The sequence below is a fragment of the Agelaius tricolor genome, unplaced genomic scaffold (assembly GCF_023055355.1).
Source record: "Agelaius tricolor isolate 1412-34295 unplaced genomic scaffold, bAgeTri1.0.p SCAF_8, whole genome shotgun sequence".
Classification (NCBI taxonomy): domain Eukaryota; kingdom Metazoa; phylum Chordata; class Aves; order Passeriformes; family Icteridae; genus Agelaius; species Agelaius tricolor.
The window spans coordinates 4,054,739-4,081,232 of record NW_027269268.1 but is presented as its reverse complement, the minus strand read 5'-3'; the positions used below and the strand labels follow the sequence as shown (position 1 = coordinate 4,081,232).

General features: G+C 42.4%; 1 protein-coding gene and 1 long non-coding RNA gene across 3 annotated transcripts in view; one reads left to right on the top strand and one right to left on the bottom strand.

Moving 5' to 3' along the window:
* LOC139592053 (uncharacterized) overlaps positions 1-2,598 on the bottom strand; it is a 5,912-nt gene extending 3,314 nt beyond the window's left edge. The window contains exon 1 of the long non-coding RNA XR_011679884.1: positions 2,246-2,598. This is a non-coding gene — a long non-coding RNA (uncharacterized lncRNA). The remainder of the gene's footprint in view (positions 1-2,245) is intronic.
* KLHL8 (kelch like family member 8) lies at positions 1,949-26,494 on the top strand. 2 transcript variants are annotated; one of them, XR_011679883.1, is made up of 11 exons: positions 1,949-2,103; positions 10,612-10,911; positions 13,796-14,344; positions 16,513-16,699; positions 17,402-17,545; positions 18,677-18,788; positions 20,361-20,529; positions 21,024-21,183; positions 22,164-22,365; positions 22,764-22,966; positions 23,056-26,494. XR_011679883.1 is itself a non-coding variant. In XM_071431413.1 (10 exons), the coding sequence occupies exons 2-10, from the start codon at positions 10,714-10,716 to the stop codon at positions 22,885-22,887; spliced, it is 1,845 nt and encodes a 614-aa protein (XP_071287514.1). In that variant the 5' UTR covers positions 1,949-2,103; positions 10,612-10,713; the 3' UTR covers positions 22,888-26,494. The 2 variants fall into 2 exon arrangements, 1 of the variants encoding a protein (XP_071287514.1); XM_071431413.1 differs by having other exon boundaries at positions 22,764-26,494.

The window sequence follows — 26,494 nt, the reverse complement described above, 5'->3', positions numbered from 1 at the left end:
AGGCCAATAGGGAATATAAGCGTACACTGTGATAGAAGGGGAGGAGAAATCTGCAAAACACAAGTCTGTACAGGTCACTTGGTCCGATTTCAGCCTTCTGGAAACTCTACATGGACAGCAACCTCTCTGCCACATACATTCAGGTTAGTACCTTTCAAAAACATGGATGAACTTAAGGAGGATTGCTTGAGATTTTTATGTTCAGAAAAAAACCAACCAAAAAACAAACCAACAAACCCTAAAAAATACATCGCTGAACAGGAATTTTCTGAGATTTATGCAAAACCTAAATGTGCTGGGTTGATCACAACTAGTTCAATTTTTTGATAAGCACGTCATATAATCAATTCAGCTGTTTGCCACTGAATTTTCACTGCCTCTGGCCTTTATGGAATAAAAGACACAGGGGTGTGGAATAACAACCCAAGCCCATCAGATATATTTGAGATAATACCAGTGATCACCATATTTTCATGGACAGTGTTCTGTCTCTTTGTCAAACAGACCACCTCAAACAGAAGTGTTATTTAGTTGGACATTTTTGCCTTTAAAGATTCCTAAATAGATGTGCATCTCATCCTAAAAACAGTATATGTGTTCTCTGTGTGGAACTGCAAACCTCCAGCCATTCATTCTCAGATAAATAGGGAAAGGCACCTTCCTGCCTTTCAGCAGAATTGTGTTGGATTCAGGAAAAATGGAAATCCTAGAATTATTATGCACATTTGGCATCTAGTTGGAGTCCAGCTTTCAGCTCTGCAGTATGGAATTGGGAAATCTATTGGGCTCTTGATCCATGGGGCAGGAGGTGACTGGCACTTTCACTTGGCAAGCTGTGCTTGCTTTTATGCAAGGAAGACTCCATACTCCCCAGGCATCTAATTCTTTCATAAGGTCTTTCTTTGGTTCTCACAGCCTGCAAAACCTTCCTGGCCAATTCTTTTCAAGTTCTGAAGTCAAGCTTTGACCAAATGGGATGAAGGCTTACACTTATTATTCCACAGAGAAAGATACTACTAAAAAAGAGACTAAATCAAACCAGGGGGAAAGTGTGTATTGGGGAAATGTACTCCTGTACTGGAGGGGCTGTATGTATCTCTCTGCATGATGTGTATATAGATGTAGATATATGCATATAGCTATAGATATAATATACACTTGTAGAGACCAGAGCTGGTGGACAGGTGAAGAGGAAGGAGATGCTACAGCCATTCCTTCTCTGTATTACATCCTTCTCTCGCTGAACTCATGGAGAGCAGTTCCTTCAAAATCTGAAGCAGGATCACTCTGATCTTTATTAAAGAATCAAAGAATCACAGAAGATGCTGATGTGGAAGGGACATTTGGACACAAGGATCATTGAGTCCAAATCCTGGCCCTGCACAGGACATCCCCAAGAGTCACACCCTGTGCCTTACAGCATTGTCCAAAGGCTTCTTGGAACTTTGTCGGGCTTGGTGCTGTGACCAATTTTCTAGGGAGCCTGTTCCAGTGCCCAAACACCCTGTGGGTGGTTGAGCAACCACCCCTCTACCACCCCTTTTCCTGATATCCAACCTAAACCTCCCCTGACAGCTTCAGGCGGTTTCCTCGGGTCCTGTCACTGGTCAGGAGAGTGAAGAGCTCAGTGCCTGGCCCCTCACTTCCCTTCCCGAGGAAGCTGTAACTGCAATAGGGTCTCCCCTCAGTTTCCTCTTTTCCAGGCTGAACAGACCAAGTGACCTCAGCCACTCCTCACGGCTTCCCCTCAAGAAAGGGGTAGATTATTCCGGTGGAGATTGCACTAACTAGAGCGACAGGGTCATGGTATTTCTCAGGAGTTGCTCTGCCTGCTTCTGCTTCCCGCTGAAGAGCAACCCTTTTTTGCGCCAAGAACCGGGAAAGTCTATTTCCCACACACCCCGCCGAGGGAAAAGACAGACCAGCCTTCCCCCGCGAATCTGAGGGGGCGGGAGCGCGGGAGGAGGCGGGAGCGCGGGAAGCGCCGCCAGGCTCCGGCCTTGCCCCCACCCCGCCCCCGCCCCGCGACGCATGCGCACGGGGCGCCCCTTGGCGGGCGGCGGGTGCTCCGCCGGACCCGCCGCGGCGGCAGAGGCAGCGCAGGTGAGCGGGGTGGGCACCGGGCGGGTACCGCGGGGCTCACCCCGGCTCTCACCTCACGCCTCCCCTTCCCCCGCACCCGGAGGGCTCCATCCCACCCCGCGCCCTTCCCCCGCCGTCCCACGCCCTCGTACCGCGCTCGTACCGGCATGGCGGCTCCCCCGCCCTTATGTAACGCGCCCCCTGCCCTCAGGTTCCTCTCAGTGGTCCCGGGAGCGGGCTCGGCGTGGCGGGCGGTGCCCTCAGGTTCCTCTCAGTGGTCCCGGGAGCGGGCTCGGCGTGGCGGGCGGTGCCGTGGTCTCCCCCCTCCTCGCAGCAGCGCCGAGGGCTCCGACCCCCGGGGCACCCCCGCTAGGGCGGGACGGCCCGGAGCCGTTCCCGGGAGGGCCGCGGGGCCGGCCCGGCCCCGTCCTCGCCCACGGGGATCGCCGCGATCGGAGCCAGGGAGCTGGATCGAGCGCCGGTGTGGGGGGAATTAAGGTGGAATCGGTGCAAATGGTTACCAGGGCGGGACTGTGCTTAGAGAGCGCAGAGACAGCGCCGTGCCCGGGTTCGGCATCGGGGGGCTTGTGCTGCGGGGGCATTCACAGAGAGAGCCCCGGCAACCATACTGTCCGAGAAGGAGGTAAATGTTAATTAAAAATTAACTGAGCCGGGATTCCCCGCGTTTCAAGCTGCTCCATGTGGAGACGACTGCCAAAGGTAGTGCCTTAGTCAACTCACTATTGGCATTTGGTAAAGGATAAAGAGTAGTCACTTAGCTTAACCCTCAACAAATATTTTTGTTAAAAACAAAACAAAAAAACAGCAAGAAATTGCCCATTGTTACTGGGGAGGGCCTCAGGAGTTCCTAGCTTCTTCTCCCTTCTCAAATAAATAAGAATTTAAGATGTCACAGCTCCCCCAGCTCTTGGAACTGCCTGCTTCTTGGCTTCCTCCTTTGGTAGGTTCCCCTTTTCATCTCCACTCAAAACAATTGCTTACTGCCCCCTGGGAAGTGCATCTGTGTTTCCTCCTTTGCCTTAGTCATTCCTTTGTGTCCTACACTTGTCAGAGTTACAAAACTCAGAGAAACCCGGCTTTCTGCAATGTTTGCAAAGGCTTCTGCAAGGATAATCAAGAAACAAATCACACTATGGAGAAGTACCACAACAAGTAAAATGGCTCATCAAGTGTTGTCAGGTGAAAACCACAACAGACGTGTCTCATACGCCTTTGCTGGAAATGGAGGTTAAGTTGCAAAAGGTTCAGCCACCTTCAAACAATGTAGTCTGAATTTTTTGAGTTAGTTTGGGCTGAGTCCCCTGTAATCTGTGCAAACTCTTGTGCTGTGATAGAAATGTGACTGCATTGTTACTTGGCAAGGTTGTGCATGGGGTTTCTGTGCAGTGTGTTCATAACCTCATTTATTTTTTTGATTGATAGTGGAATGCCAGTAGCCTGGCATCCAGTTTTCTAGTTGGCTCTTTATTTGTAGAGGCAAATGTAATCAGTGTGGTCACACAAAGACAGGATCCTTGTGTAATGGCTGCCAGTAATTTGATGCAAAGCAGTGCAGCACCACGTTAGCCAGTGCTTTAGTTCTTCACCAGCATGTTTCACCAAACAGATTTTTGTAATAATAATTTCCTACAATGGTTGTAGCATCTTGGGTTGTGAAGCCGTTTGTGTTGTATTACCTCTGCCACCTCTTGATTTCAGATTTTGAAGGAGCCTTGCAGCTCTGGGACAAAAGGAAAGTGATACTGCTTTATGGTTTGAGCTGTTTATCTTGGGAATCTCAGCTCTAAATGAGAGCGTGTGATGATGGTTGGCAGCTAAGGCAGAGTCCTGGGAGGAAGGGACTGGTGTGTGCATGGGAAGTATTGTTTGGCAACATTTCTGGAATGCTCTAGTGGATACCATGCCTTGATTTACATGTCGAGAATAAAGGTGAATCATTAAAACCAAAAATCACAGACAAAGACTGTAACTAGTTAAAGTTAGAAAGTGGTATGTTTATTACACTGGGCAGGTGGCATGGGTGGGATCATCCCTGAAATGCGTGACTGCACCGCACAAGGAATTTTGCCTTCTGTTTATTTCCCAAAATAATACATATGCATAACCCCAGCACCTCCCATCCCCACTTTGTATTAAAATGAGGTTATTAGTGCTTCATGTGTGTGCAGTTCTTCTCTTGAATTGGGTCAGTGGTCCCAAGGATGAAGTCCAGAAGGTCTTCATCAGGTCTCTGTGACCCTCTGGCATGATCCCAGGCCCCCTGCTTCATGATGGATTAACATAGAGTCCAGGTGCTGGGCATTGTTCTACTGGTTTCAATATGTTCCATAATGGTTCACTTGCTCCACTTCCTTCTGTAAATAAGCTCATAATGTAACAGTTAGCTTTAGCTTAAGCATCTAGTTAATAATCATTAACTTATCATTAGTGTATCTAACTTAAATATGAATTGGTTCTAACCCTCAGCTAAAATTTAAATTTTTAAAATCATAATTCAAAGGAAGTTGCCAAACGACTTAGAAATAATTTTACTCTCTGTTAATACTTCCTGGGAATGGCTGAACTAAATGCTGCTGTGGAGACTATTAAACTATTTTAATATGGTCTATCATAGTGCCTCTCCTTGGTAAGGGACTGTTTTGTGTTCTTGTGAATGTAGTAGGCTAGTTAAATTTTGTATCTATCCATCAGCACTTCACTATGCTCCCATTGCACTGATTTTCAGTGGTTTTTATTTTGTGTTCTACTTTTTGGGCCTCCCCAAGTTTTACATTGTGTAAATAATCCATGCCTTAGTTACCCCTGCATCTGCAAAGCAGAGTCCTGCTTTGCTGTTTTGTGACTTGTGAGCGATTTTGCTGGTTGTTCAGAAGTAAAAGTGAAGCATAAATAAATCATGGCATTATGAGGGTTTTGTTTGTTTTTTTATGATGCAAAACTGAACAAAATTGTCAACCTGTCATTCTATAAATCCCAGGAGACAGGTGGCCTTTCTGGTGTTTCATGGAAGCTGGGATTAAACCTCAGGAGAACTTCACTGAGCACTGAATCAAAGCGAGCTGGGAAGAAGCTGTCTCAAAACAGCATGAAGAGACTGCCAGGAGGAATTATTTCCAAAATGAAATTTTATCTGACTATGTTTTTCATGCTATACAAAACACCTTTTTTGTTGCATTTTTCCAAGGAAGGGCAGTCCTCATTCATGGCTTGTGTGTCTGCAGCACTGATGGGATTTTCATTATACAGACTTATGAGAGATGGTGCTAGCTGTACCCATTTCACTGTTGCTGAGCTATCTGTGTGAAACAAAAGTAAAACAAAACAATAATGTCACTTTTTGCTGCAAAGAACCTTTGAAATGCTGAAAGGATTTAGAAACTGTAAATTAGTGTTGTCTAAGAAACTTTTCTATGTGTTTCTACAAAAGCAATCCTGGTGGTTTTAAAGAAGCTAAACCAGTTAGATGGGTGGTTTCTGACTTTTTTTTTTTCTTTCAGTTAACTTTCTGCTGAAAAGTTAGGCTTAGGGTTGTAGTACAGTGTAAGCAGTAGGCTTAGGGTTGTAGTACAGTGTGTAATTTGAATGTTCCCATGTTTTCCAGCCTTGTCTAATTTGACCTAATTAGTGTGGGCATCTGAACAGTTTTGCATAATGTTTCAACACCATCTTCAATAGAATTAAAGATGAGAAGAGAGAATGGGAGAGAACTGAGGATTTTCTACACTATTTTGTCTTACCAGCTTTTTCCCCCATGTTCCTTCTTGATGGTGCAGCTGTAGCCAGACTGAGCAGTGAAACAGCTGCTAGCACAATCCCTGCCAAAGCTGCTGCTTGTCTGCAGTTTGCACTGCAGCTGTCCCCTGCCCTTCCCACTCCTCTCCCTCCCTAAGGGGTCTTCCTTAGCTCTGCCAGCTGTCCTCTCTCCAAACGTTCAAGTTTTCTTAGCCCAACACAAGACAACAACTCAAATTTCTCTGTTAGCTGGATTAAACTGGAGGAGATCTTGTTGCTGCCTCTGCTGTTCTGATTTTGTGGGCAGCAGTGAGAGCATTTCCTTACCCACAGAGACTCAGCAGGCTCTTAGACAAGTTAGTTTTACACAGCCACACGTACAAAGGCAAATTTCTTGTTTCCTTCAATTAAAAGGCCTTTTTGGTTTTTGAGGGAGGCTCACCACCCTTCTTTGCACAGATCATGATGTGCTTTTAGTTCATCTTGGGGGTAGGTAGTCAAAATTACATACAGGATACTTGGGGGAACTTCATCTGTATCTTTATTTTTCCTGCACTTCTGCCACCTTTTTTCCAGCTTCTGTACCACTGATCATAAGGACTGTTGGATTTACAGGAATCATAATACCTCTAATATGAACACTGCCTAGTTTTTGTTACAGCAGCAGTCATGGTTTTGTTTGTTTTATATCACTGAAGTATCTTCCTCCCATGTGTCTGACAAAGAATAAGGATGATCCCTTCTTTCTGGGACACTGCCTCTCGAGGTGCTCCACAGGGGAAAGGAGGCCATGTACTGCACTGTCTAGATTGTGTGAGAAATAGCTACTCCCTTTTCATTGTTTAGGAAGGTTTATTAAACCTTATCAAAAATACAACAAAAGACTGAATGGAGAAAAAAGGTTACGACACCAGGAGCAAAAGATTTTCCCTGCCATGTGCTCAGCCCCCTCACAATGGAGGTTTCCCCTTTTTAACCCTTTAACCCCTCTTGAAGTTCTGTCCATCAACCCCTTCTTCACTGTCCAGTGGTGAAGATCTCTTCCTCAAATCCTGATTGGAGGTCAGATGTCACCATAGTGACAAGCCAGCCCTCCCAGATGTCCCAAATCCAGCTGTCCCTTGATAACCACGTGAGGGGGTAAAATATAACTATAAATCTATAAAACTTTTTTAACCTGTATACATGATATTTGTCTGTTAATTGTGAGAGTCAGTCATCGCATTACTCATCTATCACAATGGGCTTGTCCACCAGGATTCCTGGGATTTATTTTCATAATGAGGGAAAACAGAGTGATGTTATTCATGTCCTATCACCGCCTATTGTTTTAATTTCTTTTTGCTTCAAAATGGAGGTATTTTATCTCTACTGAACACAAGTACTCAACGTGACTTGAGAAATTTTACACTTCAGTTTAACATTTAGCTAGAATGTCTGAATCAAAATCATGTCACTTTCAGATGTTACTGAATTCAGATGTTACCTGAATTAGAGCAGTTGTAAGATAGCTTTTTGTGCTCTGACCTCCCATCCTTTCTTGCTTTCATAAGTTTGAGGAACAGCTAGGAGGAGATCCTCAGTCCCTTGCCTGAGGGCCAGCACTCAGACTTTGGGGTCTGGAACAGCTGCCCTCTTGAGAATAGCAGACATCATCAGTATTTCTAAATACTTAACTTGAACAAGGAAGTTGCTGACTGGCTCTCAGCAAATGATGGTGAGCTGTAAAGATGTGTGGGATTTGCTCGTTTTGTTTGTTGTTTGTTTTTTTTTATTCAGACAGCTACTTCTTCATGGAAAGTGTCAAGTAGCTGTTCACAAGGATTGATAGATTATGTTATGAATGAGGCACTTCCTTTAGTTTCCTTAGAGTCAGTCACTTGCTGTGATGGTCACTTATGCCCTTAATGCCATCAAAATATGTATACAGGCTGGAAGACTTAATTGTCAAGGTGAAAAAGGGGACGTGATTTTGAAGTTCTGAATGGCCATGGCAGTGTTTTGTTCTAGAAAGGAAAGACTCTGTGTGTGTGTGTGGCATTCACCCTGGATGAAACTAACCTCAAGTAGTTGGATGTTATTGTTGAATTACTGTTGGTTTGGGGAGTAAATCTGTAAAAGCTCTTCTCTTAGTTTGTGGAGTTGAAATATACTAACCTTCATAAATTCGGTGTGATCTTCAGATTTTCAGAATTTAGTATCTTGAGTGCTACTAAAATGAATTTCTTTTTTGTTTGAAATCTGAGAACAGAAAAGGCTTATGGCTAAAGATGAGCCCAAGCCAGTATTTTCTTGCAAATGAATATGGCTACAGCTGGTACTTTCCATAGCAGATGATTTGTTTGAACACTCAAATTGTGAGCTTCTGTAATTAAGACCAGTGGAAGATTTGGGGATAGATGTCTAAAACGATTTGCATGACGTAGGTGTATGACAGAAACAAGATGCTGAATTGGTGACTTGGGGGAAGAATAAAAATCTACCTGCCACCAAGTCTCATCAGAAAAAAGCTGCAGTATGTCAGTCAATTGCTGTCTGAATATTTCTGAAGGTTATATTACACATGTTAATTTTTAACATGTTGCAGAAACTTCTCTTTACCTGAGGAACAGTAACTGACTTGTTCTCATGTTCCCATACACATATTTGATATCATAATCCTGGGCACTCTCTCATAGATATGATTTTCTTATCTATGGCTTTCTTTATCTATGGCTGTGTGCCTGAGTAATGCCATTGGTTTCCTCTAGGGTAATTTCTAGTTTCTTCCCCTATGATATCAAGTGGGTACTTAGTATGTGTCAAATATATAAATCCAAGTATGCACTGAAGTTCTTTTTTTACAGACAAAAGCTCAGAGCATCTCCAAGACCTTTTTTTTGCTATGAGCATGAGATATGGATGAAGAGCATTGCTTAAAATCAGTTATGTCTGGCTTTTGTACTATTGCTTAGTTCATTTGTAGCATAAAAAATTCACCCCAACAGCACTGATTTTTTTCTTAAGACTCATGGGTTTTATGTTGGTGTTTACAGTGGCATATCCAGAATAGGTAAAATGTACACAATAGCCTTTTTTACCTTGAGACAGAGAACAGGTGAAAAAAGTCTGTGTGCAGCTGCAGTTAAAGCAGGAAGATAAATGTAGCATATGTGTCAGATGGAAAAACCTTATGACTTGGGAGCTGTGAACTCTCATTTAGCAGTCAGTGGCAGATCTGTCTAAAAGCAGTGTCTGTAGTCGCTATAGCAATGGTTGGATGTGAGTAAGCAGGGAGTGGTGAAGCGAAAGTGTCCGTCAAAGACCAAAATAAGTCTGAGTTCCCTGCAAGTGTTGGCTAGAGGTGCTGTATTTTTCCTACATTATCATGTTGAATGAATAATGATGCCTTCCAGCATCTCTGTACAGCATTTCAACGTCAGTCTTTTCCCTCTTGTTTGTTCATGTTAATTTTATAACCTCAGGAGATTGTGTCTGAAGCTCTGTGTCAGCTTCAGATCTCAGTGCTGTAGTGACCTCTTTGAAGGGCATTTTAAACATGAGTACCAGTCAGGAAGAATTAATTTGAGAACCAAAATATCACAATGAACTAGAAAAATACCTTAGTAATTTGTCAAATCTGGTATAATGAAGCTAAGTTTTCAGCAGAAAAAAGTATTCATTGCTATAAAATGTGTAAAGACCCCATGACCAATAATATCTTTGAGCTAATTTGTAGTTTTGGAAGAAGTAAGATCTTTATCTTATGTATCTTTTAAAGGAAGAATACTTACCTCACTTAAAGCACCACAGGCAAATATTGCATGTTTGATCTCACTTGAACCTGCCTGGCCCAGTGCAGCCACCAGCTCTGTCACCCCACAGGATGTTACTAGCAGCAACCCTGTGACCTACAGCAGGAACAAGTATGGTTGCCTCAGGTCACTTCCTGCTTTTTCTCCAGTACTGATGCATGGAGAGCTATAAATTTAGTAAGAGACATGGACACTTCCAAAATCTCACAAAGGAAGATCAGTTCTGCTCCCAGACATGTCACTTAAATTTTTATTGCAGAAGAATTTTTTGTTCTTTTGGCCAGTCCACTTCCTCCAACACCAGAGTCCATGAGCAGAAATCCCTGAATTATAGCAGTCAACTCTTAGCATAGATTGAAGAATGAATGCATCATAAATTAACTAGGAAGCCACGAAACCAAAGGTGGTCAGTGTAAGAGGAGTATACTTCTCAGTATACTCTGGAGTACCTTCCAGCACTTAGAGGTGGCTTATGAAAGACCGGGAGAGTTACTTTTTACACAGGCAGGTGGTCATAGGACAAATGGGAACAGTTGCAATGAAAAGGGGAGAGATTTAGATTAGATATTAGGAGGAAGTTCTTTGCGAGACACTGGAAAATGTTTTCCAAAGACGCTGCAGATGCCCCATCCCTGGAAGTGTTCAAGGCCAGGGTGGATGGGGCTCTGAGCAACCTGGTCTAATGGAAGGTTGGAACTGTATAACATTTTAAGTTCCTTTCCAACCCAAATAATTGTATGATTCTGTGGTACATATTTACCTTTTTTTTCATGTCTTTATCAAGAAGTGTGGACAACAAGTTCATAAATAATGGCTTTTCCTAAAGGTACCTACATAGGATTCTTAGTTGTGGGTCTCTTTTTTGGTCCCTTCACCTCTAACCTTCCCCAAGATCATAGGTAGTATTATAATGTAATTGAAGTGTTGCGTACTAGCATTACCTAATGTCTCGTTTTCTTTTTGTGTGTGTGTTTTTAAACAGGAAGATGAACAGAACTGAATTTTAGGACCTAACTCCTGATGAGCTGGACTTTATCTTGGCAGGAGTTTTTGAAGACTGATGCAGTGAGAGAAGCAACAGCCAATGGCTTCAGAATCCATGCTTCCTGAGCAGGCAAAACAACATCTGATAAAGGGAAAAAGGCGGCAGCAGCAGCAAACTCAGCCTTCCATCAGTGATGAGGATGTCTTCGTGTTTGAGGCAAATGAGGCTTGGAAGGATTTTCACAGCTCTCTTCTTCACTTCTTTGAAGCTGGAGAGCTCTGTGATGTTACACTGAAGGTGATACTTGCCACATATACGTTGCATGTATCAGTCTGAAGATTCAGCTGCAGATAAGTGTGTTGGGAGTTGGCTGTGAATATGGGCAAGGGTGTGGAAACCACAGAATAGAATACCTCTTGGATCTGAGACATCATTAGAGATGCTAGGGGTTTTTTTTCAAGTTTACAGCTGAAATGAAACCACCTAAAATATTGACAATCTGAGAGTGGAAGTACATGACTTAGAGCTTATCCAACTTGCCTTCTCAGAAGTTCCCACAGTTGGTCACTAATTACTGTGCAGTTCCAGCTACTTTCATCTCCAGTTTTACCTCCTTGTCTGCATTTTGTGTTGTTTTGCTAGATTCTTCTCAGCAAACAGGATTTCTGGAAGAAATCTAACTTCCATCATTCTTCAAAGAAAGAAGGGAAAAAAACCCAGATGGTTGTGTTCTACAGCTGATCAAAGAGTAAAGAAAGAGAGGGATGAAGCAAATTTTATGATTCTTGCGTAGCATTGCTTTAAGGCATTATTTGTAACACAGCTGTATATTACTTATATCTTGATTACAATAAACTTGTATTTAGCATGCATAGAAGTGGGTGCCAGCACCTTTGAATATTAAGTATTGCTTAGCTAAGCAACTTATTAGTTCAAGATAATTATTTAAGGAATAGCAATGAAGCACAGTTCCTAAGCCAAGAACAAATGACAGATGCCTTTAGGAGAAGTTGTTAGCCTGCTACTTAGACTGTTAGATATGAACAAGGATAATCTTTGACAGATGCATGTCCCTGGTGTTACCAACCCTCCTCATCCCTTTTCTTGTTGACCTCGTTCTTACCTTTGTTCCTTTCCACCTACCCTTGCAAAATAGAAAAGGCAGAAAGTCTTATTTTATAAGTGTAGTTCAATGTATGTTCCTGCTATGGAAACTTGCCTTGGAAAAAACACTTTACTGGGGCTGCAATTTAACTTTCCGTAAGTTAGGCTTGTATTAATGTTCACCTTTATGATCTGTGTGGAGCTACTTTGGTAACTTAAGAATGTTAGATGACATGACTTGGCTTCCAGTGAAGGCTGGAGCAACCTGTGGACATACATCTTACTGTATGGCTTCCTACATGAGGGATTTTCAAGTAACTGCGAACTTGAATTAGAATTTTCAGGGGGGCTCAATTTTTCTTCCTGTAGTGCTCAGGTCTCATTCATGTTGTAAGAATAATCAGATCTCTACTGAACTTTCTGCTTTTGTGTGTGACCTGAGTTAGTGAGAAATTCTAGCATTGCTTTTGTCAGACCAAATATTGTTTTAACTGCTGCTCTTAAAATACGATAGTTAGTAACTGGAGGGGAACTCTGATTTCAAAATAGCAAGAACATGCTATATAAGATCTCCCTGCCCATAGCAGGGGGTAGAATGAGATAACCTTTAAGGTCTCTTTCAACCCAAACCATTCTGTAATTTAAAATTAAGCAGATTTGGGTAACATAGTAAAGCCACTTAATTCAAAAGAAAGGTTTAGAGAGTGGGATGATGGGCAGAATTAAAGTGTCTGAAGGTAAGAATGGCCTGAGAACTTTCCCTGCAACAGCAGACACTAGTAGCATCTTTCTGTATCAATATGGTAGTTAGTTGGAGTGCTGATGGTGTAACAATGATAAGCTGTGGGAGCACACAGGAAGACTCCCTCTGCTCCAAAAGTTAAATTCTGGAATTTCACCTACTCTCCTGCTGCTGTCATATGAACAGTCTTAGAAGGCTGTTAGAAGGTGAAGAGTGGCAGATGAATACCATCTGCTTTTCTCCTGATGGTTTGCTTTTTGTTCATTTGGTAGGTCTGAATTGTTCTTTCTGGGGTGATCTCACACTGAAGAACCCATCTTTTCCTCTTTTTTAATCTGCATACTCTTTCTTGTGTGTTTGCTTTCTAGTAGTCAGCTCACTGCTCACCAGGTAGGTTACACTGGTGTTGATCATACTTTTTAAAAATGTAAGAGCAAGTGAGTATTGAATCACAGCTAGAAAAAAACCAAAATATCCTCTATAATTTAGTATCTTTTCTCAAATGCACAACAGCTCTCTGTAACATCTTCATCTGAAAGTGAACATGTAATTTGAGTCCGTCAGGGAAACTGGTTGCTTATGTCAGCCAGCTATGCCTTTATGTTAGTGCAGAGTGACAAAGGCTGTAAGAAAGCACTCCTGGAACACATATAGGAAGTAGATTGTTCATTTATTTTCAATACTTAGATTCTTTTTTAATGTAGTGGAATTATAGAATTTTGTACACAAACAGCTTATTTTACATTTTCTGATCAGAATTTTGAGAAATACCTTTTCTTTATGGGGAGTACACTGTCTTTTGTGGGTAAACATTCTAAAAACATTGAAGTGATTGGTAACTTCTAATAACCCCTGAAATAGCTGTTATTCCTGTGTTTTTACATGAATTTGCCTCTATAAACATCAGTTCTTCAACAGTAGTTGAAATCCTGAAGTCCAGAAATCGAAATTAAGTAGTCTAAAAATGTCCCTTTCTACTTTGCCCCCCTTAAAGTCTCTGAGTACATATAAAATAAGTGTCTAGCAGTCTCCTCCTGTCTCCAAGATGCATCTAGAATCTTTCTAAGGATATTTCATAAGGCCTTTAAAGAAAGGCATCGGTGCTATTGCTTACCTGTGTTACAGCTTTGCTCAACTCTCATGGCCAAGCTACAACTTAGAATTTCTTGGGATACTTGGATGTAATGTCAGAAATACAGCACAAATTGGGTTAATTTGAATGGACAAAATACATGTAGTCCAGAATTCTTATTTCAGTCTCACTGTTCCTGCTTTCACAACCAAAACTGACTTTCCAGTAAAACATTGAGGGTTTTTTCTTCTTTTCTCTCTCAGGTTGGTTCAAAGCTAATCTCCTGCCACAAACTAGTGCTAGCTTGCGTTATCCCGTACTTCCGAGCCATGTTTCTTTCGGAAATGGCAGAAGCCAAGCAGAAGCTGATTGAGATCAGGGACTTTGACGGCGATGCTATCGAGGACCTGGTGAAGTTCGCGTACTCCTCACGGCTGACGCTGACAGTGGATAACGTGCAGCCCCTCCTGTACGCCGCCTGCATCCTGCAGGTAGAGCTGGTGGCAAAGGCCTGCTGTGAGTACATGAAGCTGCACTTCCACCCCTCCAACTGCCTAGCAGTCAGGGCGTTTGCCGAGAGCCACAACCGTGTCGACCTGATGAACATGGCTGATCAGTTTGCTTGTGAACATTTCACAGAAGTGATGGAGTGCGAGGACTTTGTGAGTGTGTCACCACAGCACCTCCATAAACTCCTGTCCTCCAGTGACCTGAATATTGAAAATGAAAAGCAAGTTTACAATGCTGCTATCAAGTGGCTGCTGGCCAATCCACAGCATCATGCTACGTGGCTGGATGAGATCCTTGCACAGGTAGGGCAGACCAAGGCACCAAGTCCCTGTCTCATCACTGGTTTAGTTGCGTAATCACCTTTTTGTAATTGGGTAGATCGCAAGGTGAAAAATGTTCTTAGGTTTTGGTGCCTCATCCGGTATTCAGGGTTGGGAGTTGACAGTGGAAGCAATTTAGAGTTCTTGAATACTGGAGGGAAGTGATATTCTCCCGTTTCTGTAGAGAGAAGAGTACTCAGTTTATGCTCATGGCTGGGAGGCGGGAAACCAACAAAAAGCTACATCTGTGGTTGAGCAGAAATGTTTTATATTGACACAAAACAGAGAGAATATAAATCCATCACTTCACTTGGCTTGCCACTCCTACAGCCTGATATGCTCGCTGTCCTTGCTGTTATGTATTTGTACTTAAGAAAGGAGGCAAAGCTTTTGGGTTTTCTTACATGGCTAGGAAAGGAAACTAAGAGAGATGTGTCACATCAAGTTGTGTCACAGTATTTGAGACAGATATGGAGAGCCTGTACTGGGAAAAATTTGTGTACCATGTGCTGCAAAACGTTCCATGTGTCTAAGCATGGGATTAGTAGGATTGGCTGGGCAGTTTTAGTTGTCACTGAACTCTAACTTGATTATTTTGCGTTTGGCTGAATTGATAATATTGGCATTATGTGAGTAAGGAGAGGTCCACTGAGATGCTGCTGGCATTGTCTTCATGAATCATTTTTCACATTTCCTAGGAAAAGATCACAATGGTCTATTAGCTGTCTTCCAAAATCCTTCAGTTTCATCTAGACTAGCATAAGGTTTTTGGTACAAAACTCCCTTCTTTATTATGCTATACTTAAACTTATAGGCAATATAATTAAAGATTTTTTAAAATAAATTTATATTTATTGCCCAGTTATGCTAGCAGATGAGATTAACAATTGTATTCTGTTGATGGAAACCAGAGACTAGATTCAAGCAAAGAAAAAGTAAACCCCTTCTTGTAAATATGGGCTGTTTGCCAGAGCATATGGAGACATTGGTTGACTTGGACATTACTGCTAGCAGATGACATGCCTGGGCTTCTAGACAATGATTATCTATGTCATATTCAGCCTTGGGTTTCACTGTTATAATGAGGTTCTGAGTTTAACAGCCTGGAGTTCTTACCATGTCACTAACCTTAGGAGCCTGTCAGCAGGGCTACAGTGGTGCTTTAAAGTAGCCTCAAATAAGCTGGGCCAAAATAAAGGAAAAAGTGGGACTGAAAGCAAGGAGATGAGGAAGAATAGGTAGAGACACATGCTTGCTTCAGGACAAAGATGCTTGTCAGTGCTATAACAGCCCCATCCTGCTGCTCTGAGAAGCACTGGAGGTACTGGGCTTCTGCACCATTGCTGTTGAGTCAACTGAGAGCTGCTTGACAGTGTTGACTCCAAACCTTAGGAAGTCAGGTGGAGATTTGCTTCAGTTCCCCCCACTAACATCTGTCCCACCTTTGCTTCTGATTGTACTTTGTATTCTGCACTGTTTGTCTTAAAAAGAAGGATGAAAGGTTTGCTAAAATAAATGTCAGGAAGGATTTAGAGAAGGAAACAATTATTACTTTTTTAAGTACATTTATTACTCTCAATTATTGCTCTCTCAATATTTATTACTTTTTTTTAAGCTTGAAGTCTGCCAAGTCTGTCTTAAAGAAAGGTGTTACTGCACTAGCAATACCTCCTTTATAGACACGTAGTTCATGGTGACTAAGTGTTTCCTTTTTGACTTGCCACCCAAAGAAAATGAGCCATTTTCTAATGAACAAGCTCTCTTATACTGGCATGGCAGTGAGCTGAAGATTCATACCCAACAGCAGACTAATCTGACAAAGACCTGGTAAAGCTGCAGGTGCTGCCTGCATCACACTGGGCAGGTGCAGGTGCAGCATGGGCAGCAGCTCGGCTCTTTCCTCAGCACAGCCTGGGCCAAGGGACACTTCTCCACTGTGGCTGAAATGCAAATGGTTGTAGCAAACATTATCACCAAAAAGAACTGTTCATATCACTGTTGTCTGGAACAACTCTGAGAGCTGCTCTCCTTATTGAGAAGCATGGGGCTGCCAACTGGCTCCGGAGTTGCCAGCTGCTGCATGTGCAGCACTGCATGGTGACACTCAGCAGTTCAGCCATTTTCTCCAACTGTGTTCATTTTTATGTCAGGTACGGCTGCCTCTCTTGCCCATTTGTTTCCTTATGGGTGTTGTGGCAAAGGAAGAGATTGTCAAGCAGAATCTAAAATGTAGGGATTTGCTGGATGAAGCAAGGAACTACCACCTTCACCTGAGCAGCAGGGCAGTGCCTGACTTTGAGTACTCCATTCGCACAACACCAAGGAAGCAGACTGCTGGTAATTAAATGTGTGTCTGGTTACCCAGTAGGGAGTGGTGTGGAGAAAAAGCAGCACATCTGTGCAGGTGTCTTGATATCAAAGCAGGTTTATCTTGATAATGAGGGTTGTTAATGACTTAATGCAAAATTGGGAAGGCCATTATGTACCTCTCTGGTATTTTGGTAATGTGCTGCATTTTCCTAGCAGAACTTTAGCAGTCATTTTCTTTCTTTAAAGCATTAATAATCTATCTGGATTGGCTCTATCTTTATTGAAGCTAGAGCTGTTACGTATGTTATGACCAGGGAATCTGTTCAAAATTGTACCGAAAACAGTGGACAGTTATCTTTTGGTGTTGAAGGTTGAGCTAACTTCTTTGACTAACCTACACCAAAAGTGAGTGATGAATATTGACTGCAGATCATAATTTCTATATCATTATATTTAACAAACCGTGGATTTATCTCCCTAAGCCAAACCACAAAAAGCATATTTAAAATAGGCATTGTTTTTGCAAGAGCATAGATAGCTAATTGCCATAGCAGTATGTCAAGCAAAGGCCAAAATCCAGTACCCAGTTGTTAAGGGCAATGACTGTGCTCCTTGAAGTGAAATACAGCTTCCCCCAAACTACGTAATTTTCAGTTTGCTGTGCTATACAACTGTTTTTGCCCATCCTCCTGCTGCTAGTTCTCTGTAAACCTGTTTTGTGTTCTCCAGGTGTGCTGTTCTGTGTCGGTGGCAGAGGTGGATCAGGTGACCCCTTCCGCAGCATTGAGTGTTACTCCATCAGTAAGAACAGCTGGTTCTTCGGCCCTGAAATGAACAGCAGGAGGAGGCATGTGGGTGTGATCTCTGTGGGAGGTCAGTAACCCCATTCAAGCAACCCCAGGCAAAAGGGACTTGTTTGCTCCTTTTGCAAAGTTGCTACTTTTACTAGCTGTACAAGAAGCAAACTAATTGCTTAATTGTTGGATAGTCTTCAGTTTAGTAAAGCTTCTCCCCCTTTGAAAGAATGTTTGGTCCAGAGCCAATCTGAGACTGTGCTTTTGGAAAAAAACATTATTGTGAACTGACAGAGTTGGGCTGTTTGGACTTGGGAAGAGACCTTATTGTGGCCTTTCTGTACTTTACAGTCTTTTTAGTGGGGCCTGTTTTAATAGGACAAGAGGTAATGGTTTTAAACTAAGAGAGCATAGATTTAAACTAGATATCAAGCAGAAATTTTTTACAGTGAGGTTGGTGAAAACCTGGAACAGGTTGCCCAGAGAGGTGGTAAATGTCCCATCTCTGGAAATGCTCAAGGTCAGACTGGATAGTGCTATAAGCAATCTGAAAATGAAAATGTCCCTGCTTATTGCAGAGGGGCTGGACTAGGTGACCTTTAAAGGTTCCTCCCAGCCCAACTGAACTGTATATAGCTTCTGGTCTTAAATAGGTGATTTTTTTAAATCCATTTATAAAGAAATTGCCTTACATAGCAGTCACCCAGAATTTGCTAGTACTCATACTAGCTCCCTTCCTACTTAAATCCATCCTAGAAAGTTACTAAGACCATAACTCTTCCAGGAGCAGACCTTCATTTTTGGGTCTCCATCTTCTGAAAACAGATCTGTGCAGTCCAGAACAGCTTAGCACCAATAATGCAGCTTTCTCTTGTACTTAATAGCCCCTCTGTTGCTGCAGCAGAACAGAGATAATTTTTCTTCATATAAAATCTGGAGAGACTGGTACATGTGTCCAGACTGATTTGACCTGCAGTACTTAAATTATGGGACGGTTTTTTGTTTACATAATATCAAGCTTTGTATGGATGTTCTCATTGGAATAGATTCCTGGTTATAAATATAGCATATAAAACTCTGATACTGAAAACATTTTAAAACTTCAACCTTTATTTGACCTCTTTGTCTCCACATAGGCAGGGATATTATATAAATGAAAACTGAAATGTTGCCAAGCAATCTCTGTTTTAAAAGACGTCTGTGTGTTCAGGTAAAGTCTACGCAGTAGGTGGACATGATGGAAATGAACACTTAGGAAGCATGGAAGTATTTGATCCTCTCACAAACAAGTGGATGATGAAGGCATCAATGAACACAAAGAGGTATATATGTCCCACACTCCAAGTCATAGTCTGTGGTCTACCATTTCTTGCTGATGTTGAAAAACATCCTGTCTGTCCTGCTTTTTTTTTGGTGTTTCCAAACTGTTCTATTTCTAGGAATTTCTTTCCCCTATTTTGGAGCTTTATGCTATGAATGTATCACCCTTCTGTTCTTTTTTTGGAGGAGCTAGCTTCTGGACCAGGGACATCTACTCCAGCTGTGCTTACATTCTGTTATCCAGGGCCTTTCTGCTGTGCCCAGTAAACAACTTGGAACTGATGAACTGGTTCTGTGCGATTTTTGCTCTTTTTAGGAATGAGTGAGATAACTGCCAGCATAACATGAGAAGTGAAATATTTCATAGTGAAAATTAAAAAAGTTAAATGCTACAGCAGAAAAAAAATAGCTGCTTATGTTTTTCACACAAAAGGCCAGAAACACACAATCTGAAAGTCAGATTGAGGACTTTTTTTTGTCTTGACATTTAAGTTTCTTATAAGGAGTTACTGGACTCACAGATCTGTATTTTTTTTTCTGCTGTTATTTAAATCAGTGTCCCTAATTCTGCATTCTGTTGTGTTGTTTGTTGTTTTTCAAAGCATCACGTGCAAGTAGAAGTGAAATAATAAGTATGGCTTAAGTCTGAAAGCTATTTGTAGCTGTGACCTAGTTAAAGTAGAAGACCCAGACTCCTAGAAGTGGCTTGCTCTACTTCTTCCATCCTGCCTCCACCCCCAGGGCATAATCTCAGCAACAATCAGCCCTAGATTTCTGTGACATTTATTACTGAGTACCTAGGTAAATGAAAGGGCTGCTGTGCCTTGGCCACCTCCCAGCTCCACTCCTCCTATTCATGGAAGTCTTGGAATACTTAGTGGAGAAAAATGCCACCATGAAGTGGTGTCTGTGTTACCTGCTGAGGCAAAAGGTAAGGCCAGGATATTGCCACAGGGTTTGGTCTGTAGAAGGATTGTGCCTCCCTTGCTCGTGCCTCAACCTTCCCTCTTTAATGAGACAACAATGTTGTCAGTAACATGGTAGTTCACCTCACTTGGTGGTTAAAGCAGAAACTTAATGCTTTTATTCTAGACCTACTTTCAATTTTATAATACTGACAAATCTGACAACCATTTTAACACTCAATTAAAAAACACCAGAATGGAAGAAACCACAATTAAATCTTGATAGAGTTCAGCTATTTAATATCCAGCACAGGTTTGCCTTTTAATATGTATTAGTATCACCCCCAATCATTCTCAAATGGTAGCAGCCAGCTATAGCAGGTTTTGGTTCATCTTCAGATTTAATAAAATAGAGAAATCATATCTAAGACATTGTCATGAATCCAAATATGTGAGCAGAGGACTTGGCCTTAGAGGTGACATTCAGTGAAAAGGACACATGTGTGCAGCGGGCCAGCAACATGATTTTCTATAAATGTCACTTTTAAAATTTCCATTACTCTTTTCCCCCTAGTTTGAAACAGGTGCCATTCCTGTACCATAGCACTTGCAGTGTGGCTCCCTCTGGTTAAGGACTCGCACTGAGGTGTTGCTGCTGTGGTTTCCTAGGAGAGGCATCGCGCTGGCGTCCCTGGGCGGCCCCATTTATGCCATTGGGGGCTTGGATGACAACACGTGCTTCAGTGATGTGGAGCGCTATGACATCGACTCAGATCGCTGGAGCACCGTGGCTTCCATGAACACTCCCCGGGGAGGCGTCGGCTCCGTAGCCCTGGTGGTGAGTCACTGCTGGGGAGCCCACCTGCTTTTCAAAGCTGCCTTCACAAGGCAGAACACAAGGCCTGAAACAAAATGCAGCTGGTGGGTCTGAGCACTTCTAGTCATCAAAATCTTGTGCAAAATGTGAGGATACTTAAGATAATATTCATAGCAAATTGAACTGTTTCAACAGTATTTGAGGTACTGTTCTAATGATATGGATAGTGCTTCCTATCTCGCTCAGCTGACTGGATTGCCATGATCATTATGTTTAAAGGTACCAAATGCATGCTCTACTTTAATCCCCCCATGCTCTGAAAAATAGCTGCAACACTACAAAACTTGCACTTCTTTCATTGGAAGAGATAGAATTTATGTTAGATAATTAAACCTGTTGTTGGAATTCTCAAATTAAATGGATATACCACATTTTCATATAATTTTAACACTGCTTATGAAAAGCTGAGTAAAGGCAACTACATCACAAATAATCTTTGTACAACTGTTTTCCAGAACCATGTTTACGCCGTGGGTGGCAATGATGGTGTAGCATCTCTTTCCAGTGTGGAGAAATATGATCCCCACTTGGATAAGTGGATAGAAGTAAAAGAGATGGGCCAGCGAAGGGCTGGGAACGGTGTCAGTGAGCTCCACGGCTGCTTGTATGTTGTGGGTGAGTAGGGATGTGGCATTTTGTAGTGCTGCTGCTGCTGCCGCTGCCAAGTGCTTGGCTTTGGAAGAGGCTGTTGTTGCTAGAGGAACCGGGAACAGATAGAGCTGACCTGTACTTGGTGTTCTTGGGCAGGAGAAGAATGCAAGCACAACCAGGTCATGCTTAAACGAAGGTACATTAGCAAGGAAATGAAAAGCAGCTCCTAACCCACATTTCAGGAGGGCTGATCTGTTCAGGACAATACATCTTTTTAGAAAATCCTCTCAAGACTCACTATTCTTGAGTTTTCTTTTAGGAAACGATTCTTAAGTTCATGTGCTTTCAAACATAACTCCAGTTGTGATCTGAGTGTAGACAACAGTAGCTTTTTTTGCACTTATTCCACAGCTTCTTGTCTTGTGTGCTAGCTTGTATTTACCTGCTTTCCTAAGAGAGGAAGATGCCAAGTAGGTGTGCCACAGTGATAGTTTAAAAAGCTCTGACTTGTGTATTATTGTAAGTGGTTAAATAGAATTTGAACAAAATGCTCCTCTGACAGTTTCCCCAGCAAGAGGAATGCATCACTTAGTCTTATACGAATTTTTTCCCCTACTCAAATATTTGCCAATGCTGTAATTTGAGAACACTGCTAGAGTGTGTTTTGCATAAAGTAAAATAAGTTTGAGACCATCCTTTTACTGGTGTTAGGTTTCTTTCTCTTCCACTTGGGAAGCTGTTTCATTATAAATACGATGAATTCGGAGGGAAAAATAATAGAATTAGAACCCTTGCAACTTGATTAGAAGAAAGTTATTGCTCAGGTAATGCTTGAACAGTGAGAAGAGGGTGAGCTGTTGGATTAATTTTTAGGAGCTTGTAAAGTTCTGGTAAGGAGAGTGCTGGACAGGACCCCCAAATGCTGAGAATACCCGATAATGCCAGTCTTGGATATTCCCTGCACCAGGAGTGCCAAAAGCTGACCCTGTGATGGTTGTTTGCAGGTGGGTTTGATGACAACTCACCCCTGAGCTCAGTGGAGCGGTTTGACCCACGCTGTAACAAATGGGAATACGTGGCAGAGCTCACAACTCCAAGGGGTGGTGTTGGCATAGCAACACTGATGGGAAAAATTTTTGCAGTTGGAGGTCATAATGGCAACGTGTACCTGAATACAGTGGAAGCATTTGATCCCATAGTGAACAGGTAATTTCAAATGTTTTGTTTGTCCTAATAAGACAAGGAAATCTGCCTGTATAAAAACATAGCAGCATAGAAGCAGTGTGCAGGAGAAGCCTCGCTGGTAATAATTGAGTCATATCCATGGCTATCAATGCAGGACTGCTGCTTATATCACTAGGGCAATCTTGTAAATATTTAAGCACCTCCTCCTCCTCTGCTCCTCTCTAATCCTTGTTGTCGCCCTTTCATTCAGTAACAATCTATATTCTTCTACTTGTTTCAGTCTGATTTTGCACTAAATGGGGTGCGGTGCACTTTTGTGCAGAGTGAAGAGCTAGGCAGTGTAATAGAATTTCAGGCACAGAAAATACTTTCAGGTTGCTCAGAAAGGGCAGGAACTTATTGTTCTTTTTCTCCTGCAGGTGGGAACTCGTGGGCTCAGTGTCACACTGCAGGGCAGGGGCGGGCGTGGCCGTGTGCTCCTGTCTCAGCAGCCAGATCCGGGATGTGGGCCAGGGATCCAGCAACGTTGTGGATTGCATGTGAGCTCTGCCGCCTCCTCCAAATTCCAAAGGAGTGCTACAAGGGAGGCACCACAGAGCTTCTAAATACTGTGTTTTGTATGGTAGGTTAAGGAAAAAAATCCAGTACATTTTCTTTGTGAAAATGGTATTTTCTGCAACTGTAAAGCTTTTGGTGGCTTTCTATCAATAGTGATACAGAAAAGCCTGTGAAAACATGGAATAAAAGTGTGACCCACAAGAAGAAACCTGCCAAGAACTGCAATCATCCCATTTTTGAGAAGCTACAATTTCAAAATCATTTGAGGCAGCTGTTGCAAGGACTCAATATTGAACTGTAAATCAGGCATGTGGTAAGGAGAGCAGCAGCAGCTACTGCTGCTGAGCTTCCCCCAGTAGCCCTGCTACATGTTCTCTGGAGGACTCGAGTGCCATTTCATTTAACTTATTTTCTGGAATGGAGTCTTAAATGTTTCCCAATTGTACAAGAGCTTTGTAACAGAAGGTGTCTCTAGTTTTAGAGGTAACGACATCTCTGATGTACCCTGAGATAACTGAGGCAGAGAAGTTCACCACTTATCTCCAAAGGGAATGCTGGCAGCAGTGGAAATTGCAGGGATTCTGTCTGAAAACTCTCTTTCAAAGTACTTTCTCAAGCTAATAAACTTGTTAGAAAGCTGGAAAGATTCTTCACCTGAGTTTAGCCACTGGAATACTGCCATTCTCTAGTCTTCCATAAAATTTGTAGTTACTACCCCCTTTCCAAAGGAGAGTTTCTGTTGAGAGATCCTGAAGTAACCGGTATAATTTGTCCTATTTTGAGATGATAGTGTGTACAAATGTAGGCTTCAGTGGTGTTTTGAATCACCATTTTTATAGCAAATGGAAATGCATAATAAAATTTGTGGTATTCTGTAAAACTTTTTAAGTGCAACGCTGGAAGACTCGACTGATTTCAGTATCCAGTAGCAACTCTGGTAACATTTTTGAGTTTCTTCCTCTTTTAAGGGAGCAGATAAATAACCTCAAAACCTTAAATGAATCAAAGAGAGTCAGCAAGAAAGATAATTGGAAATAAACCAGTACTTCCATCAAAAATTGAGATAGCAACATAACAGCCCTGCATACAAAGATGTCTTGTTACACCATTACAAACCCTGAATCCCGAGTGAAGTCCTGCAGAAAAGACTGCAGATTCCTGTTCCTGCATCACCTTGAACAGACCAACAACTGACAATCCTTCGTGACCAAAGTTTCACAATTACCAGGTTGTTCCAAATGCCCAGGGAGAGCAGCAAACTTCTCTGTATTCAGGACCTGGAAGAAGCAGGACAGCCAGAGTGAGGAGGCACAGTTGTGGTGTTCTGCTAAGTTACCATCATTTGGCTTTCCTGCCCAAAATAGCTTTGCACTTTGGTGTACTTTTTGCACCCAGAGACAAAGGGAATGGTACTGTAAATAATGAAATATTGCAATAAAACATTTCTACTTCAAAGCACCTCATTTGTTGTATGTCTGGAGCATACTGGTGCTGAGAAACATTACAGCATTGAGTATTTTTGGTTTCTGCAGTGAATGTTTCTCAACAGGAAGCTTCTGTTAGCAGAGAGAATCCTGCATTACCGCCATGGGCTGCACCACCCTGCTGCCCTCCTCACAAGGATGTGGTTACCCTTGTGGCTCTTGACCTGACTCTGACATGTGAAAAGGAGGGATAAAGGTTCCCCCTCTGGGACCAAATGGATGTCCTGGCTAACATAAACCCTGAGTTTACCAAATGGCCCTGACTGTGTGTAGTGGTTTTGCATGGGAGGCACTCACGGAAGTGATGTAAAGAGAGAGCTGATACACCTCTGTGAACACTCGTGTGAAAAAATGAAAAATCATGGGAAATCTCTTTCTTTAATGGTTGGCAAAGAGGTAACAGTGGCTGGGCCGGGTGGCCCCTGCTGCAGGCCAGGCCCCCTTCTAAACCAAAACCACTGTGCTGTGAAACCAGGTAGCCTGGCAGTGCAGGTTTCCAGCTGATGCATTTCTCTCCTTGGTAGGAAAGTGTGGCACCCGTGGGTGCAGCCTGTGGGTGACACATGCGTGTGAACCACACTGAGCACATCACCTGCCAGGCACCAAAGGGAGAAGCAGCAGGGAAATTGGGTAACAGCAAAAGCTCTGGGATTCTCTGCCATGTGGGAAGAGCTGGAAGTCACATGGTACTAGCTCTGAACAGGATCCTAAAACAGGCATCTCATTTGTATTTCAATATACACCCCCGCCCCAACACTCTTGTTCAGGGCTCTGGAGGTGTATCCCTAAGGACTGGCAAGATAATTGCAAAGCAGGTTTGTAAGGAACAGCCTCTTCCCAGAACAGTGGTGTCCCACATTGTTAATCTTGGATGGCACCACAGCTAAATACATTTTGTATAGAACTGGTTTTAGAATCACTATTGCTGGAAGTGTGCTAATGATGACAAAGTATAACAAAGTGTAATGATGACAAAGAAATAAAAATACAGGATTACTGTGGTGACAAACTGCAGTGACCTACCTGCACATAAAGCTGTTGTGATTTGACACCTGTCCTGGCAAAGGGACCGTGATGACAAAAGAATATTCCCTCCATTCCATGCTGAGGGACAGAGCAGCCACGCAGTGGTAGAAGGCCCTACCCCCCACACCTTATTTATTTATGTTCAAAGGGGATTGTGGTCCATGTGGTTATACTATCCTAGCTTCAAATACTATTTAATACTCCTCTTTCCCTATGGAATTTCATTCCTAATAGAGCCATTCGGACAGCAAAACTCTTTGCATTTGATATCCTGCTAAAATACTCAGCTAAGAACAGAAAGTTTTATAAGGCAAAGCATATCATACTTGTATTTTTTAAAATAAAAACCAAATACATGTGTCCACTTCTATCAGAAAGACTGCAGACTTCCCTCCTGTTTGAACACTGGCTGTGTGACAGTGGTCACAGGGGTCCGAGGATGAGGGAAGAGACGAGGATCTGACTCCATGTTTCAGAAGGCTTGATTTATTATTTTATATATATTATATTAAAACTATACTAAAAGAATAGAAGAAGGGATTTCATCAGAAGGCTAGCTAGGAATAGCAAAAGAAAGAATGAATAACAAAGGCTTGTGGCTGGGACAGAGAGTCTGAGCCAGCTGGACTGTGATTGGCCATTAATTAGCAACAACTGCATGAGACCAATCCCAGATGCACCTGTTGCATTCCACAGCAGCAGATAACCATTGTTTACATTTTGTTCCTGAGGCCTCTCAGCTTCTCAGGAGGAAAAATCCTAAGGAAAGGATTTTTCAGAAAATATCATGGCTACATTTCACCCTTTTTATTCTAATTAAATTAAAAAGAAAAGTGTTTGTAATTTCATCTGCTGTGCCCATGCAGAGGAAAGAACAAACACTTACCCACTGGTTCCCAGAGGACATGAGCTACGAGGTCTTTTCTATGGGAACACCAACAAGACCATTTCATCTGGACTGCTACCCCCACCCTAACTAGCAGGGTGTCAGGTTGTATTCTGACTGTGTCAGTGGTTTTTCTTTTGTATTATTGCATGTATTTTGGGTGTTTTCCCTTTTTCTAATAAATTGTGTTTCTGAC

Excerpts from the sequence above, each read along its gene's own strand:
- KLHL8 (XM_071431413.1), top strand. The coding sequence starts at position 10,714 with ATGGCTTCAGAATCCATGCTTCCTGAGCAGGCAAAACAACATCTGATA. Across the intron at positions 10,912-13,795 it reads TCTGTGATGTTACACTGAAG|GTTGGTTCAAAGCTAATCTC; the intron begins GTGATACTTGCC and ends TTTCTCTCTCAG. Across the intron at positions 22,366-22,763 it reads TTTGATCCCATAGTGAACAG|GTGGGAACTCGTGGGCTCAG; the intron begins GTAATTTCAAAT and ends TTTCTCCTGCAG.